Below are 17,213 nucleotides of genomic sequence, written 5' to 3' on the forward strand. Positions count from 1 at the left end.
TCATATTATTCAGTAATTTTGAGAGTGGCTGATTATCCTTTTGTATGTGCTTACTCTAAAATCTCTGTGGCTTTACAAGAATAATCTCTTATTTTTTGGTATCAAAGTGACTGGTAACACTTCCTAGGCTATGGGCACAGAAAGGCGCCCATACATAAGCTCTGTGTGGTCACCTGTGATGAATTTCTCAACAGGTTGAAAAAATCTATGCTGAAATGCTGAAAAATGAAAAAAAAATTATTGATCAACGTATTTTTGACGTTTGGAAACTGTATTTTGATGCATTAGAGAGCTGGACTCCACTCGACTACACCATGGACGTAGGAAGGAGGAGTCCAGGGGGGACCTGCCCCCCTAAAGTTGAAGAAAGTATCATCTGTCCCTCCTTCATAAATTCTGGATGGTGGGAAAATACCTTCGTCGAGGATGATTATCTCTCTTAATGTAGAGTCTAAATTGAAAACACCGTGTACACTCACTTAGTAATTTCTAAAATTTTCATCGTGGAAGCCTCAAAATGCGTCCAAATAGAGTTAAAATTTCAACAATTTTCCGGATCATTTCAATGCAGCAATTCGAAAGTATTCTCAGCTGAAAGTGAAAAAAAATAAACGTAATTTTTCTGCAAAAACCAATGAAAAATCTGCTTCATGGAATCCTCAAAATGCGTCCAAATAGAGGCAAAATTTCAAAAATTTTCCAAATCTTTTCAATGCAGCAATTCGAAAGTATTCTTAGCTGAAAGTAAAATAAATAAACTTAATTTTTCTGCAAAAACTAACGGAATATCTGTGTCATGGAATCTTCAAAATGCGTTCAAATAGAGTTAAAATTTCAAAAAAATTCCAGGGGAGGCCCGAATCCCCCACTGAACCGAGGGATATTTCATACCCTCAGACCCCTCAGTGATAGGGAGGCTAGGCCCCTCTAGAAAAATAATCTAGATACGCTTATGATCTACACTAACCAGGAGCTTGAAAAGATGATTGAGAGGAATGCTGCCGTGCTAAGGAAAAACGCCGTATGAACATTCGAGAGTTGCCAAATTTCCTTTGATAAAATGTTTATTTTTGAGGAAAGTTATAAATATTTTTCCGATAAATTTTCAAGAAATGTAGATAAAATTGCGAACAAAATTTTCTGAAAAATTGGAAGAAAAATGTTTACACACTTTCTCGAATATTCATGATTTACCAAAGGAGAATTGGCAACGCCTGAAGGTTCATACGGCGTTTTTCCTTAGCACGACAGAATGCTACGCACAAAAGTTCCTATGAACACATGTCACGGGCCGGGAGAGGCAGGTGAGCCTCGCCCTCTCAGCTTTAACTCCACAAAAATTCTCAGAAACATTATTTAAAAAAATGCAGAACTTGTTGTGACAAAGGGGTACGCTGCCCCCCTCTCTTGTGCTCCCTTCGCCCACATTCCTAGATACGCCTCCGCAGCAGCAATGCGACCCGTCCCATTATGTTAATTCTTCATTAATCTCGGTTCTCTAATAAGTGTTCGGTTTCAGCGATACTCATTGATGATTCATTAAAATAATTTCAAATCGATTGCTTTATCAATGATAACATGAAGTGGTGCGTCACTTGAAATTTTGTTTTGAATCTCATATGCATCGGAATTTTCGCAGAATATCCTCCACGCCGGGAAGAGTAGTTTGGAAAAGCTTAGCAAGATTATGAAAGTTTAGAGGATTAAGGAAATTTTCAAGAAATGACGTAAATTAGCTCTGAATGTAAAGAGCGAAGTATAACAGGAAATTTGCAATTCCTCCCACGATACCCTATTTTTTCCCCGCTTTAACCATCAGCATATATACTCACAACAAACAGATGTCTCTCTTAGTTTGTTGACAGTGAAGGCATTGCATTTTTTGAAGTTCCAAAACGTTTAAACTTACACGATTCCTTCGCGATTAGGATAGTTCCTTCAAAATTATTAGGTCTACATATCAGGTTATTGACGAAGCAGCCACATTGTTTTGTGAAATACTTCTTTTCCCTCCAATCTGCTTAATTTTTAAAGTATTAAATTTTCAGGTATAGGCGATTCTCGTTGTTATTGGATGAAACAATTTTAATCTTCAGTTTACTCAGTTGATAAGTTGCATCTAACATTCTAGGCCTTGTTTTAAAGTGCTTCAATGTACGATAAATTCTGCCTCCCGGAGAGATATGAAGGCACTGAGTACTGTGTGTGGTAGGTACACTGTAAATATCAAATTATTTTTACGTGTTCAACCAACGATACAAAATTTAAGTGTGTGTGCGTCGTGCAAATTAAGTCTACATTTTGGTGTCCGGACATTTTCCCACGGATATGTCTCCATGCGGACAAATCTCCAACGAGAAATCAGACATTTCCGCAAAAAAAAAAAATGTCCAATAACCAAATTTTCAACCATCTATTCGCATCTTCATTCTGGTCATTGCCTTTACTTTTTACCGTCTGTGGTATCCTGTTAACGTGCGCAACGTGAAGGTAGAATCCATGGCCATCGAACTATTTGGCATGGGGAAAATATATTGAAATACCACAGTTTTTCCTCTAGATCTATATTGCTGTGTTAAGGAAAAACGCCGCATGATCCTTCGAACCTTACCAAATTTTAACACAAACTTTCGGAAAAACTTGTGCATATTTTTCTTTCAATTTCATCGAGGATTTTTATCGCAATTTGATCTAAAGTATCACGGGGACGTCCCGTGAAGGGATGGCGGCAGGGCGTTGACGAAGAGATGTAGCGGTGTCAGTTGCTCGATAACCCCTGGGAGGATAGGCGTAAGTGGCGGTTGGGTATTGCAGAACGCCAGAGTGAGTAGAAGCGACTTTCATGTATGTGTGATCTAAAGTATTTGGAAATTTCAAGGTAAAACATTCATATTACTCCTCGATAATAAATATTTTCTCGTGGAAAATTGGGCAATATTTGAACATTAATAGGACTTTTCTTTGGCATGACAGTGTATCCGGCACACTAAACGCAACAAAAACGCAACTTTGAAAGGCTTATATCAGAGAGTTCAATTTCTCTATTTTGCAATCATACTCGAGGGTCATCAACTGCATTTGAAGCAGTGGCGTGGCGTGAATTGCAATGTATCGATTGTTATGCCATTTAAACCTATGGTAAAGAATCGATTATTAAGGTGTTCGCTGCGAACACCCTGTTTATCGATCCTTTTCCATAGGTTTAAATGGAACAACAGTCGATAAATCGCAAAGCACGCCACGCCACTGATTTGAAGTATACTCATTGCCCTTCTGACCCACTAATTTTATAAGCGCCATTTATGTACTATTCGATTTCAAAATCAAAGTCAAATTATAACTGCCGTATTTACATCACTGTTGGCCATTTGGTGCCATTATTCTAGAATAATTCTAAGTTGAAGACTGGTCTTTGCACAAACTACACTCAAAAAAAAAAAATGTTACTTTAAGCTTGAGCAAGCTTGATTCAGCATGACGGGCGTCTTAAAAACGGGTACAAGCTTACAGCATGTTACGGGAACATAATCAAAAATGTTGAAGAAACATGATAGCCGTCATGTTAAATCAACATGACTGTCGTCACGTTGACTTAACATGCTGTCGTGTTGATTTAACATGACAATCATGTTGATTTAACATGACAATCATGTTGATATACGAGTACGTCAAATGCTACAAATTAAAATAAATTACGTTATTTTTATGAAAATTGAATCGTATTTTAATGTAGTTATACTTCCGATACTACTTTCAACCCAGAATCATCCCATCCGACCTATCAAATTTTTCCGACTTTTTCGGGATTTGAACGCGGGACCTACCTATTATAAGCTGAGTGTTCTACCAACCGAGCCATCCGGGCTTGTGGTTCCAAAAGACGAATTTTAAGTGTTTCCATATCCCACTGAATTACTTTTTCCTTTTTTTGCCGTCTAAGTTGTGTGAAATGCATACCGCATCAGATTGTTAGGTTTTTCTTTTTTTCCATTCACTATTTACGAAAAGGAATTTACATTATGCACCATATAAAAATTAACAATTTATCACGAACTATTTTTTTCTCCTCCAACAACGATGTTCACTTTCTTCAGTGTTTACGATTGTCATTTTTATTCTTATTTTATATCATAATAATAATTAATAATATAAATAAATCAAACATTGAAAATAAAAAATATAATCAAATAATTAGAAACGTATGATTCTAAGAGCTTTAACCACACGAGCGAAAATGTTTTTGAACGAAGAATAATAAACTATCATCAACTTAAAAGTAATTCTTTTTGTTTCATGTGTAAGTATTATTACCATATTACCATTTATTTGTCATGGTGAGCGTTAATAGCGTTATTCGAGTCGATTTATTTTGTTTCCGAAAGTGTCTCAATTGTGTTTTTACCTTATCAATTGGGTATCCAGAAATTTTTTTAAGTAAATACTTTGGGACGTATTTCTTAAGAGACTTTTTCAGAATGTACCAACGAATGGTTTGAAAAGAGTAATGGTACCAGTTCTCTGAATAAAAAATAGGTACGCTTTTTTTAATTTGAACGTTACTCGCAGTGAGTAGACAATCTTGTCTAAGTGTCAAGACTATCGAGTCAGGTGGCTTAGATGTCTAGCTTATGAAACGAAATCATGAATGGAGGGAGGGGGAGGGAGGGGGAGGGAGGGGGAGGGAGGGGGAGGGAGGTGGAGGGAGGGGGAGGGAGATGAGGAGGAGGGAGATGAGGAGGAGGGAGATGAGGAGGAGGGAGAGGAGGAGAACACGCCATCCCCCTTTTCAGTACGTAGATGATGTTTCAAGAGCACCACGGTACTCCTGAAACAATATGAAAGCAAATGGTAACATAACACTGCATATGCTAATTCAACAAAATGTTAATGTTCTTTCAACCAAAGGAATGGTAAAACAACATGTTTAATGCAGTTTCAGTCTGACATAATGCTAAATTTACATGAATTTGGTTGAATTAACATGCGTAATGTTACTCGAATATTACCGTCATGTTGATTCAACATGACAGGTAGAAGCATTCTCGGTCATGTTGATTCAACATGACGGCAAATGTAGAATTAAGTCAAACCATGTTGGGTTACGGGGAGTGCAGCCTATATCAACATAATTTCTGTGATGTCATTTCAACATGGCGGTTAATGCTACTTCGACATTTCCTTTTTTTTGAGTGTAATTTTTTTTTCGACTTTGAGTTTTTGGCAGGCGAGAGATAAGACTACTGAAACTCAAAAACATCCTTAACTCAATTTTTTTGAAAATGTGGGTCAATTCCTTTCTGATAAACTTTGCCCAAAATAACCTTCAAATCGTATTTTTTATTACGTCTAAATTTATGGACCTGAAATTTTAAAATTTTGTCCTCTCTGTTTCGCTTTTTGAAGGATGGAGTACCGACAGCTGGCATTGGAATACAAGCCCGAGTGTGACCTGAGCTCAGGTTTTCCTGATTTTCCTGCATTTCCAGATCACCTGAAAAAATACGTTGCCGAAGTCACTAATGACAAGGACCTAGATCACGTTTTGTACCAATACACTCGAGGCTATGTAAGCTCATTAATATTAATGAAAATTTAACTTTCTCGTTCCAACAGTTCCATCCAAAGTAATACCAACATAGAAATTACGAAACAGCGTGCCCACGTTGCAGATGTTCTCTTTGAACTTCAATTCTCCTTTTTTTGAAGTGGAAAATACTTGAAATGGACGTATTTCTATCAAACGGAACCATGTGCATTGGGAAGTGAACCCTGTTATGCACATATTCTTATGGGTATCAGGGCTCATGTTTCAATGAAGATAGTTGCGTTTGATAGAAATTCGTCCAAATCAACGGTGTAACTCTCAAACCATGTATCTCGGTTTACAACGTTGCAGAACCATGTCATAATTGATTCTTTAAATGTGAAATCACTCATCTTCAATTCATGGAGCCTCCAGTTCGTTTTCCTCTCTATGAGATTAATATTCTGTAAAAATTTCAAGCAATTATTTTGAATCGTTTCCTTTAAAAAAAACAAAAAGGGAACAGAGATATTAAAACACGTCAAACGAGATACGTGATTTGGAAAGTTTTACTGTTGATACTTGTGTACAGTATTATTTCCGAGAATATCGATAACGTCATAGATAAATCGTCCGGAACTTTGTGTAAAAACAATGATCAGTCGTTCATTAAAATAAAACGGAAATTTCTGAGGACATGCGTGCTATGAAGTAAGACATAATCGCACCATCATCAATCAAGAAGATGCACTGAATTAGAGGATGCTACAATATCGGATATGCGTTGCGCCAATTCACGAGATGAAGGCGAACAATAATTTACGACGTGCTGGGCCAATAGAAGGGCCAGTGGCGTGGCGTGGTTTGCGATATACCGATTGTTATGCCATTTAAACCTATAAAAAAGGATCGAAAAAAGGGCGTTCGCAGCGAACACCTTAATAATCGATTCTTTGTCATGGGTTTAAATGGCAGAACAATCGATACATCGCAATTCACGCCACGCCACTGAAAAGCGCATAAATATGACGACCATTTACTTGCGGTTCTTTCTATTTTATCTTAGGAGGGGCTATTACATAGGTCCCTCATTAAAAGGACACTCGGCGCCCCCCCCCCCCCCCATCCCCCGAAGTGCTATCAAAAGCTTGAGCCTCCCGTAACTGAGTAAAGGTCTCTAGCGAACTCCTTGACTAGTTTCAGAAATCTTCTGAGCTCGTTTTTAAGCTGAAAGCATGTCAAATAGTGCGCCTTTTTACACAATTGATTTAACTGTTTTAGTTCGAAGAATGGTTATAATAGCACAACTCAATTTTAGATGACCCTCGCAGTTTGAAAAGCGACTTAATGACAGGAAGCTTTTACTAGAAAAAAAAAGAAAAGAAAAACAGTATTTATACATAAATTTGACGCACTATTAGTTTCAGTACTATCTCTTTCACCTCCTCCTGCAGAAACTAGATTTTTCAAATATTAGACCAGAGACAAGAGATCCTCCACTCGTATCTCGGCCATGCTGGAAGCTTTTACTTTCGCGACTTCAACAATAAACTGCTGACTTACCTACATGGTTGATGTTCAACAACGTGTTGTCAGTTTCGTTTTGCAAACAAGCCGAGGTTTGGGAAACTTGTTTGGCTCATGACGTCATCCCGAAGCTCATCACCCACCATGTAGGTAGGTTAACAGCCGAAAAAAGAGTGATGACTGTTGCTCCATTATAATTGTCCACGAGGAATTGTTTAATTCCCGAAAGTAAAAGCTTCCACCTTTTGCCATGATGCCAGTGGAGGGTCTTTTGTCTCTGTATTAGACTAAGACCATTTTATTTGAAATTTTTACAGGGTCATCCTCGACTGGTCAACGCCATCTCCAAATTGTACAGCAAGTTGGTCGGAAGGCATATTCAACCGATGTCTGAAGTTCTGGTGACCATCGGTGGCTGCGAGGCGCTTTACTGCGCTATTAATGGACATGTTGGTCCCGGAGATGAAGTCATTATCATCGAACCGTTCTTCGATTGCTACGAGTCCATGACGATTTGTGCGGGAGGCACTCCGGTTTTTGTTCCACTCAGAAATGTAAATCTTTACGTCATTTTTTATTCAAACATTCTTATTCAAATCAGATATAAATCATTATAATTTTTTCAACTAATGAAATTAATATGTTTTCACCCCTGACCTGATTAAAATCAGACCAGTGATTTATCAGCGGTAAGAAAATGTACTCCAAGTCTAAATCCTTCTTTGTAACCAAATATACAAAATTAACCTAAAAAAGGTGATATATACCTACTCAAAGACCTACCTAAAATGTTTAAGTCTTACGTGACTGATTGCAGGAGAAGGAGCGTTAAAGTCTCTGAGTCAGCCAAGAAGAGATTCTCCTTCATTTTGTGGATACGCAAGTTTACCTTCTTAGAAGTAGGAATAGTTGTATCACGCGTTTCGCCCCATCCAACTTTTCTACTCCAGCGTTGAAGTCGTTAAGTCAGCCGAGATGAGATTCTCCTTCATTTTGTGGATACGCAAGTTTACCTTCTTGGAAGTAGGAATAGTTGTATTACGCGTTTCGCCCCATCCAACTTTTCTACTCCAGCGTTTAAAAGTCTCTGAGTCAGAGAAAAAAAGACCAGGCTCTTTTTCAGTGTTAAGGATATGCGAGAAAGTTTTGTTGCTTCATAATTATGAAAGGATCTGTGAAAAGGGACCTCATCTTCCGGAAGAACATGTCTGCGACTTTAAATTCTACGCGAAAAGCGATCGCAGAAAGCGCCTGCAAACCTGTATGAATACTTCAAGTATCACGCGCGCCGTCCCTCCGATCTCTAGTCTCGTTCACGGCTCTTGACCCGCGACTCGCGCTATAAAGGCCTTGATACACGCTCACATTTTCACCAATTTCCGATCATATGTTGACTGATGCGCACCATCTACCATCAATTTTTTGCGGCCTGCAAAAATTTGATGATAGATGATGGAACTATGGGTCTCATTTGTCATCTGATTTCCACACAACCGTGCTTATTTCATGCTTATTTCCATCAACACGCTGTTTGAATTAATTTTAGATATCAATTTAGATAACTCTCAACTGACATTTTTGTCATCATATCGATCGAAAATTGACGGAAATTTGAGCGTGTATCCAGGCCGTAAGTTCCGAGACGCTATTTGGAAATGCGCAGTGCAGCTTGCGAGCACAACTTCGAAATGTTTACGCAAAAGTGGAACGCATTTTGATTAAACGTAATACATTTTATATGATCAAAATAATATCCAAGGTCGTAGCCTACGTATTTTTTCACTGCTTTCGCTTTTTGCGAACGACCGATCGGTCGTTGGTTTGGGAACATTCTGCACCCCTGTGGAATGGTGCGCTAACAATCCAATTTTCAGTCTTTCGGCACAAAAAACCCTTTACTCGTGGACGGTGACATATTTTTAACTCACTTTAAAGATTCTTAGCTGATTGATAGATGACAATAGATCGATTTTTATCGCACCGTGAAGAATTCGGAAGTAATTAATTTTTTTTATTCTCCAATTATAAAATATTGCTTCTCTGAAGTGAGAAATCGCACAGATTTCTTTTATTTTTCCAGTTATCAGAATCTTTAACTAAATTTTCCTAAAATTTTTGTTTCACAGAAAGGAATGAGCTCTGATTGTGCAAGTTCCAGAGATTGGGTCTTGGATCCGGACGAGTTGACAAGAGCATTCAGCAACAAAACCAAATTATTTATTTTAAACACACCTCACAACCCCTTGGGTAAAGTATTTACCTTTGAAGAACTTCACTTAATTGCTAGATTATGCAAAAAGTATAATGTGATCTGCGTTTCCGATGAAGTTTACGAATGGTTGGTCTACAAACCAGCGCGACACATCAGGATGGGTGAGTGCTAAGCATCATAATCATAATTTTTAAAGATTCAAAATTTGCTTGACTTTCAATTTGAGACCAATTTTTGGTCACGTGACAACTTAACAATTTCCTCTTTTTCCGATTCGACAAAAGTAGTCCGTTCGTCTCAAACTTGTCTGAATTTTGTCACCCAAATTACAGTGAGCGTCTATATGAGCCCAAAACTGGACTTTGTTTTGTTTGAGGGGGGAAAAATTGTGGTATTATAGCAAAGCCGTGAGTATCGGATAATCTGAAAATTTATTCTTTGGGAGCAATTTTAAGTGATTTGCGAGAGTAAAAATATTTTTATTTTGGTAATTTATTTGTACTACGGAACAAACTTGAGGTAATATTGAACTTTTTACGTTTCAGCTACTCTGCCAGGAATGTGGGAACGGACAATCACCATAGGTTCGGCTGGTAAAACGTTCAGTGCGACTGGTTTGAAATTAGGATGGGCGTTCTCTCCGGCTAAATTGATGAAAAATTTGTTCATAGCTCACCAGAACAGTGTGCGCTGTGGGGTCACGTTAATTCAGGTAACTGATATGTTTATTAACAACAGAATTTGAAACAAGGAGGTTGGAAGAAAAAGTTTTAATGCACAAACAAGATTAACTATTAAAAATTCTCACAGGATTAAAGAAAAAACGTGATTATATAGCTTTAGGCACTTGTAAAGTAGGTAGGTATTCATAAATGAGCAGTTATTCTGCACGTGTCATACTGAATGTTTAATAAAATTAACTAACCAGCTAACTAACTTACTTATCTTCTAAATGTAAAGTGATTAAAATATAAAAGATTCTACTGGATTGAATCATTATTTCATCGAATGGTCACCTTTTTTCATGTCTTATGTAATAAAGCTTATACTGTTAAGTCATAAATTTATGCCTACAACTAATATTAACAAGGCTCTTGTACATCTTTCAAATAAAATTTCAGCTTACAAAATCGCAAACATGTATCCCCGTTAACAGAGTATTGTAAGCGCGGTTGAAAAAGGTATATTCTTCCTTCTAACCAACTATTCAGAGTGTCCTGAAGTTAAACGAAAATATTTTCAGAATTGATTCTCGGAATCTCAATGACTTTCTTGTTCTAATGCGTTCCTCCGCGCACCCTCTTCCAGAGGTACAATATCCCTCGAAGCTTGGGCCAACAAACCTTTGTTCTTGATTGTAACAACATTTATGGATAGAGAAGCATGGAAATTGGCACCTCAATTTACTTTTACACCCTGAACGTATTTCTGATCCCTCAAAAAACCAAAATCTTCCTGGGGAGGGGAGTTCTTGTGGGAGGGTTTATAACTTTAATGGAGGTTGATTTTTTAGATAAAACGTTCCTTAACAAAAAAGTCTAATTTCGATCCCAAAAGCCAATTTTGAAAATACTCGCTTACTTACTTACTTAATCCTTAGTTTTGGGACACCTTGAAAAACTTGATTTTTTTGTGATTTTTTAGCACCCTGCTTTCAAGAATTTGTAGTAAGAAATAATATAATACGATTCATCTAATATACACAGCATTCTCCGTTTCGATTTCAGGAAGTGACAGCTCGGTGTTTAGAGCACGAAACGTCTTTGCTTGGTACATCCGACAGTTACCTCGAAAACCTGTCCGCAGGTTTGCAACCCAAACGAGACTACTTCTGTCGAGTTTTAACAGATGCAGGTTTTAATCCGTCGATCCCGGAAGGAGGCTACTTCGTTTTTAGTAAATGGTCAAACTTAGGTAAGAACTAAAATTAAATTTGTGTATTAGCGATGGACTTTTGGCAATTGCACAGGACCTTTAAGACTGGATTAGACCACTCCGAAAGTGTGTTTTACCCCCTCTGCAGTTTCTAGTCTCTCATGCCGCCGATGGTTCCGAACGGTTTCTAGTCAGAATATTTCCAGTGAGTGGCTTCCCATTCTTGTACATGTAAGTTTATGTCACACGACCAAACGATGCTATCAATATACAGAGTTATTCAAAAGTCACGCAACCACTGGCCATAACTTTAGATCTAATTATGATATCGATTTGCGATTAAAGACGTTTTTCCTCATATCGAGAGGAAACTTTTTTAGGTACATTCCAGTTTTTGATCCCCTCGGGGGGAGGGGGGAGAAGGGCAACTCAAAAATTTCAAACGGCCACCCCCCTCATGGCCAGTGGTGCGTGACTTTTGAATAACCCTGCATCAAAATCAGGTGTTGTGATTAGCTTAGATATTAAATGACTTGGATCAATCACAGGATCTGATCTTGATATATTGATAGCACAGTTTGATGGTGTGGCAATAGCTACGCAGGTCTTGATAGCTACGCATGATCTTACCAATTTTATCGCCGATAAAATCTCAACAAATCGCGATCCATCCGTTGAAAAATGCTACTTGGGAAGAGCCAAAATCGGGCTCCATCTTGGATTTTGGGCATTTCTGTGGGTCGATGGGTCTGTATGACAATTTTTCTGGAATCCACGATCCAAAAAACGTGAGAATCGACACCTCTCTTGACGTTTTGTGCCGTTTTACCAAAATTTCAATTTCAGCCTCCACTTTGGCCGCCATCTTGTTTTTGGGGCCTTGGCATCAAAATCGGAGAGTCCACCAAAGATTTTCTCATCCTAGGGACTAAAATGAAGAGAGTAAACTTGCATCACAAACGTGCAAACGGGACGTAATTTTCGAACACCTGCTCCCCTGACTATGCAATGAATCGCCTTTTCCCGTCATTTTTGAGCATTTCCGGCCGGTTTTCATTTCCGTTTGGATCCGTGCCCCATCGATGCACGTTAGTAAGGGTTTATTACTCGAAAGTGTACACCTTAAGGTTGAAATAGAGAGAGAAAATTGGAATTTGCAGTTACAATCCATGGAATGCATCGGTTACGGTGTGAAAAATCGTCTTTTTGCGTCAATTTCGAGGATTTTCGGTCGGTTCCCGGTTTCTATCAGGCCGTTAATCGATCGGTGCATGTATGGAAAGCGTTGATAGTCCGTTTTTATACATGTCAGAGGGTAAAGTGGGAAAAAATATCGATAATTGAAGAGTTCATTATCAAAATATTTGGATTAACGTGTGAAAAATCGTCCTTTTTTACCAATTTTTGACCTTTTTTGGCCTATTTGAATTTTTTTAGGCCCTTAACCGTCCGATGGCAATTGAAAAAAGTATATCAACCAAAAGTATATATCCTAAGCTTGAAGTATAAAAAAAAATCGAAAATCGGAGAGACTGTTTTTTTAGATAATGCAGTTTGAACATTGAATGGCGAAAAAATCGTAAATTTTTAAAAAACTCTAAATTACGGCCATTTAAATTATTTTTAGCTCAATTTTGATGGCATATTCAGAATCTACATGAAAAATTGGTCTAGAAACACTCTTTCAAAGTATGATCGAAAATTGCCGGGCGATAAAATCGCAATTTTATTGCGACAAGATCGAGGATAATCGCTCAAATGTTGATGATCTTACCAATTTTATCGCCGATAAAATCTCAACAAATCGCGATCCATCCGTTGAAAAATGCTACTTGGGAAGAGCCAAAATCGGGCGCCATCTTGGATTTTGGGCATTTCTGTGGGTCGATGGGTCTGTATGACAATTTTTCTGGAATCCACGATCCAAAAAAACGTGAGAATCGACACCTCTCTTGACGTTTTGTGCCGTTTTACCAAAATTTCAATTTCAGCCTCCACTTTGGCCGCCATCTTGTTTTTGGGGCCTTGGCATCAAAATCGGAGAGTCCACCAAAGATTTTCTCATCCTAGGGACTAAAATGAAGAGAGTAAACTTGCATCACAAACGTGCAAACGGGACGTAATTTTCGAACACCTGCTCCCCTGACTATGCAATGAATCGCCTTTTCCCGTCATTTTTGAGCATTTCCGGCCGGTTTTCATTTCCGTTTGGATCCGTGCCCCATCGATGCACGTTAGTAAGGGTTTATTACTCGAAAGTGTACACCTTAAGGTTGAAATAGAGAGAGAAAATTGGAATTTGCAGTTACAATCCATGGAATGCATCGGTTACGGTGTGAAAAATCGTCTTTTTGCGTCAATTTCGAGGATTTTCGGTCGGTTCCCGGTTTCTATCAGGCCGTTAATCGATCGGTGCATGTATGGAAAGCGTTGATAGTCCGTTTTTATACATGTCAGAGGGTAAAGTGGGAAAAAATATCGATAATTGAAGAGTTCATTATCAAAATATTTGGATTAACGTGTGAAAAATCGTCCTTTTTTACCAATTTTTGACCTTTTTTGGCCTATTTGAATTTTTTTAGGCCCTTAACCGTCCGATGGCAATTGAAAAAAGTATATCAACCAAAAGTATATATCCTAAGCTTGAAGTATAAAAAAAAAATCGAAAATCGGAGAGACTGTTTTTTTAGATAATGCAGTTTGAACATTGAATGGCGAAAAAATCGTAAATTTTAAAAAACTCTAAATTACGGCCATTTAAATTATTTTTAGCTCAATTTTGATGGCATATTCAGAATCTACATGAAAAATTGGTCTAGAAACACTCTTTCAAAGTATGATCGATTGATACAGAGTCTCGCTACAGAGAGTCAAAGAGAGGGAAGTCAAGAAAATGAGAATCGCTAAAACGGGCGTTTTTGAATATCGCTAAAATTCACCCCATCTTTGGGGGTCGATATCTCGCGAACGGGGCGTCGGATGGGAAAACCCTTCAAATTAGTTTCTTAGAATGATGTAAAGACCCCGTATACCAATTTTCAGCCAAATCGGAGGGGGTCGGGTTCCGAGCTTGGTTGCGTTGACGTGGAATGACCCTAGTGTCCTTTGTTCTTTATCTGATGCGCTGCATCTTGTCTTTTGTTCTTTAGCTCACAAGGTGAACTTGAGCTCTGAAAAGGATGCATACATAGACTTCAAATTCACAAAATGGATGACAAAAAACTTGAAATTACACGGAATCCCTGTGTCCTGCTTCTACCGTGAACAGAACCGGTCTCTTGGCGAAAATTACGTCCGCTACTGTTATTTCAAGGTACGTTTAATGCTTTGATATTTATCTAAGCTCCACAGCCTCTCATACAAAAAACCAGTTTTGTACCCAATAGCATAGCTTATAAAGAGAAAATCGTGTTCCAATGAGCTATTTACTCCTATAAGAAGAATTGCAGTTTTACTTTGAATGTTAAAGCGTGTTGGCTAAATCTTCAACACTTTCTTATGATGAGTAAGTACACATGACTTGGGAAAATCGAGAGCAAAGAAGGGCAAGCAAAATATTTTGATGGCTAAATTCATACTTGGAAAATGTATTTTTCTAGTAGTACGCTTGAGAACTTTCGATTGTTTTTTCGTTTTACTTCTATTTTTTTTAAAGAAAATGAACTATTTTCCTTAAATTTTCTATAAGTATTCTCGACGGGATGAAAAAAATATTATAAAAAGTTTTTCGAAAACAATATCATCGGTTTCTCTCCTTTCGAAAAGGTAAGACATGATTTGGTTGTGATCGGACCGATATTTTTTGACTGAGGTCATCAATTTACAAAATTATCAAGAAAAACGAGTGCAATGTTATACTTTTACTACGGAAGTATCCTAGACTTGGAGAGTGAGCCATCACAGGCGTAAAAATCAATGAATCCTTTTGTTCCCAGCTAACTTCATGGTTAAAAATCGACCTTTGACTTTTGATCCTCTTGCATTTAATTACAATTTTATCATTTTTTTTTTTTTTTTTTATTTTAACCTCTCAATTTGATGTTGATCTATTGCTTGAAATCATGAAAATATTTTTAATTTCATATCACAGAGAGAAGAAACTTTAGCCAAAGCAGAGGCAATCCTCACGAATTGGAGCGGAAGGTCGCTAACAGAAACTTGATAGAAAACGCGCACTCCGCAAATCCTCTCTGTTGTGTTGCAGCGATGAATCTTGTGAGCCACATGATCTCTGATTAACTTCCGCACCAAATATAAAATCCTGACACTTTCTTCTGTATTACTACTATATATTATATGAAGAACTACGCAACGCCTCGCGTGTATCAGTTTAATTTATCATATTATGTATTTTTGTAAGGTTTTTATACTTGTTTTCATTGATAGTATCCTATTCAGTTTTAAAAGATATTACCATTGATTACCATTTTTTAATTATACATATAAGATGTAATTATGCACGAAGAATAGACTGCTAAATTACTCTCTTGAGGAGAAAGAGTTCTAAGTATTCCTGGTAGTTCCCTAAGTATCTAAGTATTTTATTTAATTCGTGATTTATTTTGCAATGTGACAATCGCATGCACTCAAAATTAAAGTGATTTTGGTCTGTTGCAAGTTTTGATTACAAATTGCACAACCTGAGTATCACTGGAAAACTTCTAGTCATTTTTACATAGAATGATTCAGTCAACATTAGCCATTTCATCTCTGAATAGCGCCTTGTGCGTCGAGCAAGCACAAGCGAAAGATAAATTGCCTAACCGCGAATCCGAAGGAGATTCTTTAACTTTCAGCCTACCTTACGCCTCGTCTCGCGAGGCAAAGTGCTGCGCTTTGCTTTGACAGATGCTTTGAAGCTACAAACTTGATTTATATCGCAGCTGAATACCTTTTTTTAGAGGAAAGTCCAACTCTCGAAAAATAAATCCAGGCAACGAAGAACAGGGCTAAACATTTTTGCGGACTGGAAATTTTTTTTTCAACATGCTACTCAGTTCCCTATAGAAGAGCACCGCAGCCAAAAATATTGAATGGTTTAGTCCTTTGATCGTACAATAAGAGCGTTCTTAAACATTGGAGTTAGGCTTATTTCGAAAGAAATTGGCGCCTATCTTCTGTAAATGTAAAGGGGGTGGGGGCAAAAGATATGCGCTACCCTCTAAAATTATGTCTGCAGGAAAGCGAAATTTTCATAATTTTTGAGCGGGGCAATTTTCGAAGCAAGGCATTCAGTTAAGATTATTTAGATTACCCTGCTAAAAATGATGAGTAGGCTATTCAGAATTCGCCGACTCACATGAGTAGAACTTCCTACTTATATGAGTAGAAATCCTACTCATATCACTAGAATATTCTACTCATTAGAGTAGAAAAGTTCAACTCATATGAATTAAATTTTTTTCATTTTTCAAAAGTGTTGTTTTTGACCAGGAGACACTGATATACTATATTAATTTGAAAAATAAGAGCATTTGGTTCTGATGGTTCTGATGGTCTCACTGAGCATTTTTTGATGTGGTGACTAGTTTCTGAGATATCGGACACGGTAGACTTAACGCTGAGCTCATGTGAGTTGAAATCTCTAGTCATAAGAGTTGGAATCTTTGGTCATATGAGTCGGCGAAAAGTGAATAGAGAAATTCTGCTCATATGAGTTAAATTCTATTGATATAAGTTGAAATTTTATTCACATGAGTTGAAATTCTGTTCATATGAATTGAAATTCTACTCATATGACTTTGATTTTCTACTCGTTTGTACTCACCATTTTTAGCAGGGTATCGATATCTTTGCTGAAATACCGATTCCGCCAATTAGTTTCAGCAAACCCGTGCAGAGAAACATTTTAGATATACATATCATAAAATTCTGTTTAAAAAAAAAAAAAAAAAAAAACCTATTCCTTCCTTTCAGACGATAGGAATATGCATGCTTTTACATGTCTTATCTGTATTTTGCTAACATTGAAATCAAAACCAGCACTGCAGTACAATTTGTCCAATAATTCATGTTATACATTGGGACTATGAAAAGGTCTCGCCCGTAGTTTGTAAATAAAGTGATAAATCGATA

The 17,213-nt window shown here is 37.5% G+C and overlaps 1 protein-coding gene across 3 annotated transcripts; it reads left to right on the forward strand.

Annotated features, from left to right (window-relative positions):
* The first annotated feature begins 1,602 nt into the window (after positions 1–1,602).
* LOC109032654 (kynurenine aminotransferase) lies at positions 1,603–17,213 on the forward strand. 3 transcript variants are annotated; one of them, XM_019044899.2, is made up of 8 exons: positions 1,603–2,208; positions 5,404–5,566; positions 7,369–7,605; positions 9,178–9,424; positions 9,809–9,975; positions 10,991–11,177; positions 14,288–14,451; positions 15,229–17,213. In XM_019044899.2, the coding sequence occupies exons 1-8, from the start codon at positions 2,153–2,155 to the stop codon at positions 15,298–15,300; spliced, it is 1,293 nt and encodes a 430-aa protein (XP_018900444.2). In that variant the 5' UTR covers positions 1,603–2,152; the 3' UTR covers positions 15,301–17,213. The 3 variants fall into 3 exon arrangements, with proteins under 3 accessions (XP_018900444.2, XP_018900445.2, XP_072158492.1); XM_019044900.2 differs by lacking the exon at positions 1,603–2,208 and adding an exon at positions 2,220–2,878; XM_072302391.1 differs by lacking the exon at positions 1,603–2,208 and adding an exon at positions 2,221–2,823.

This window comes from Bemisia tabaci, chromosome 7, assembly GCF_918797505.1.
Source record: "Bemisia tabaci chromosome 7, PGI_BMITA_v3".
Classification (NCBI taxonomy): domain Eukaryota; kingdom Metazoa; phylum Arthropoda; class Insecta; order Hemiptera; family Aleyrodidae; genus Bemisia; species Bemisia tabaci.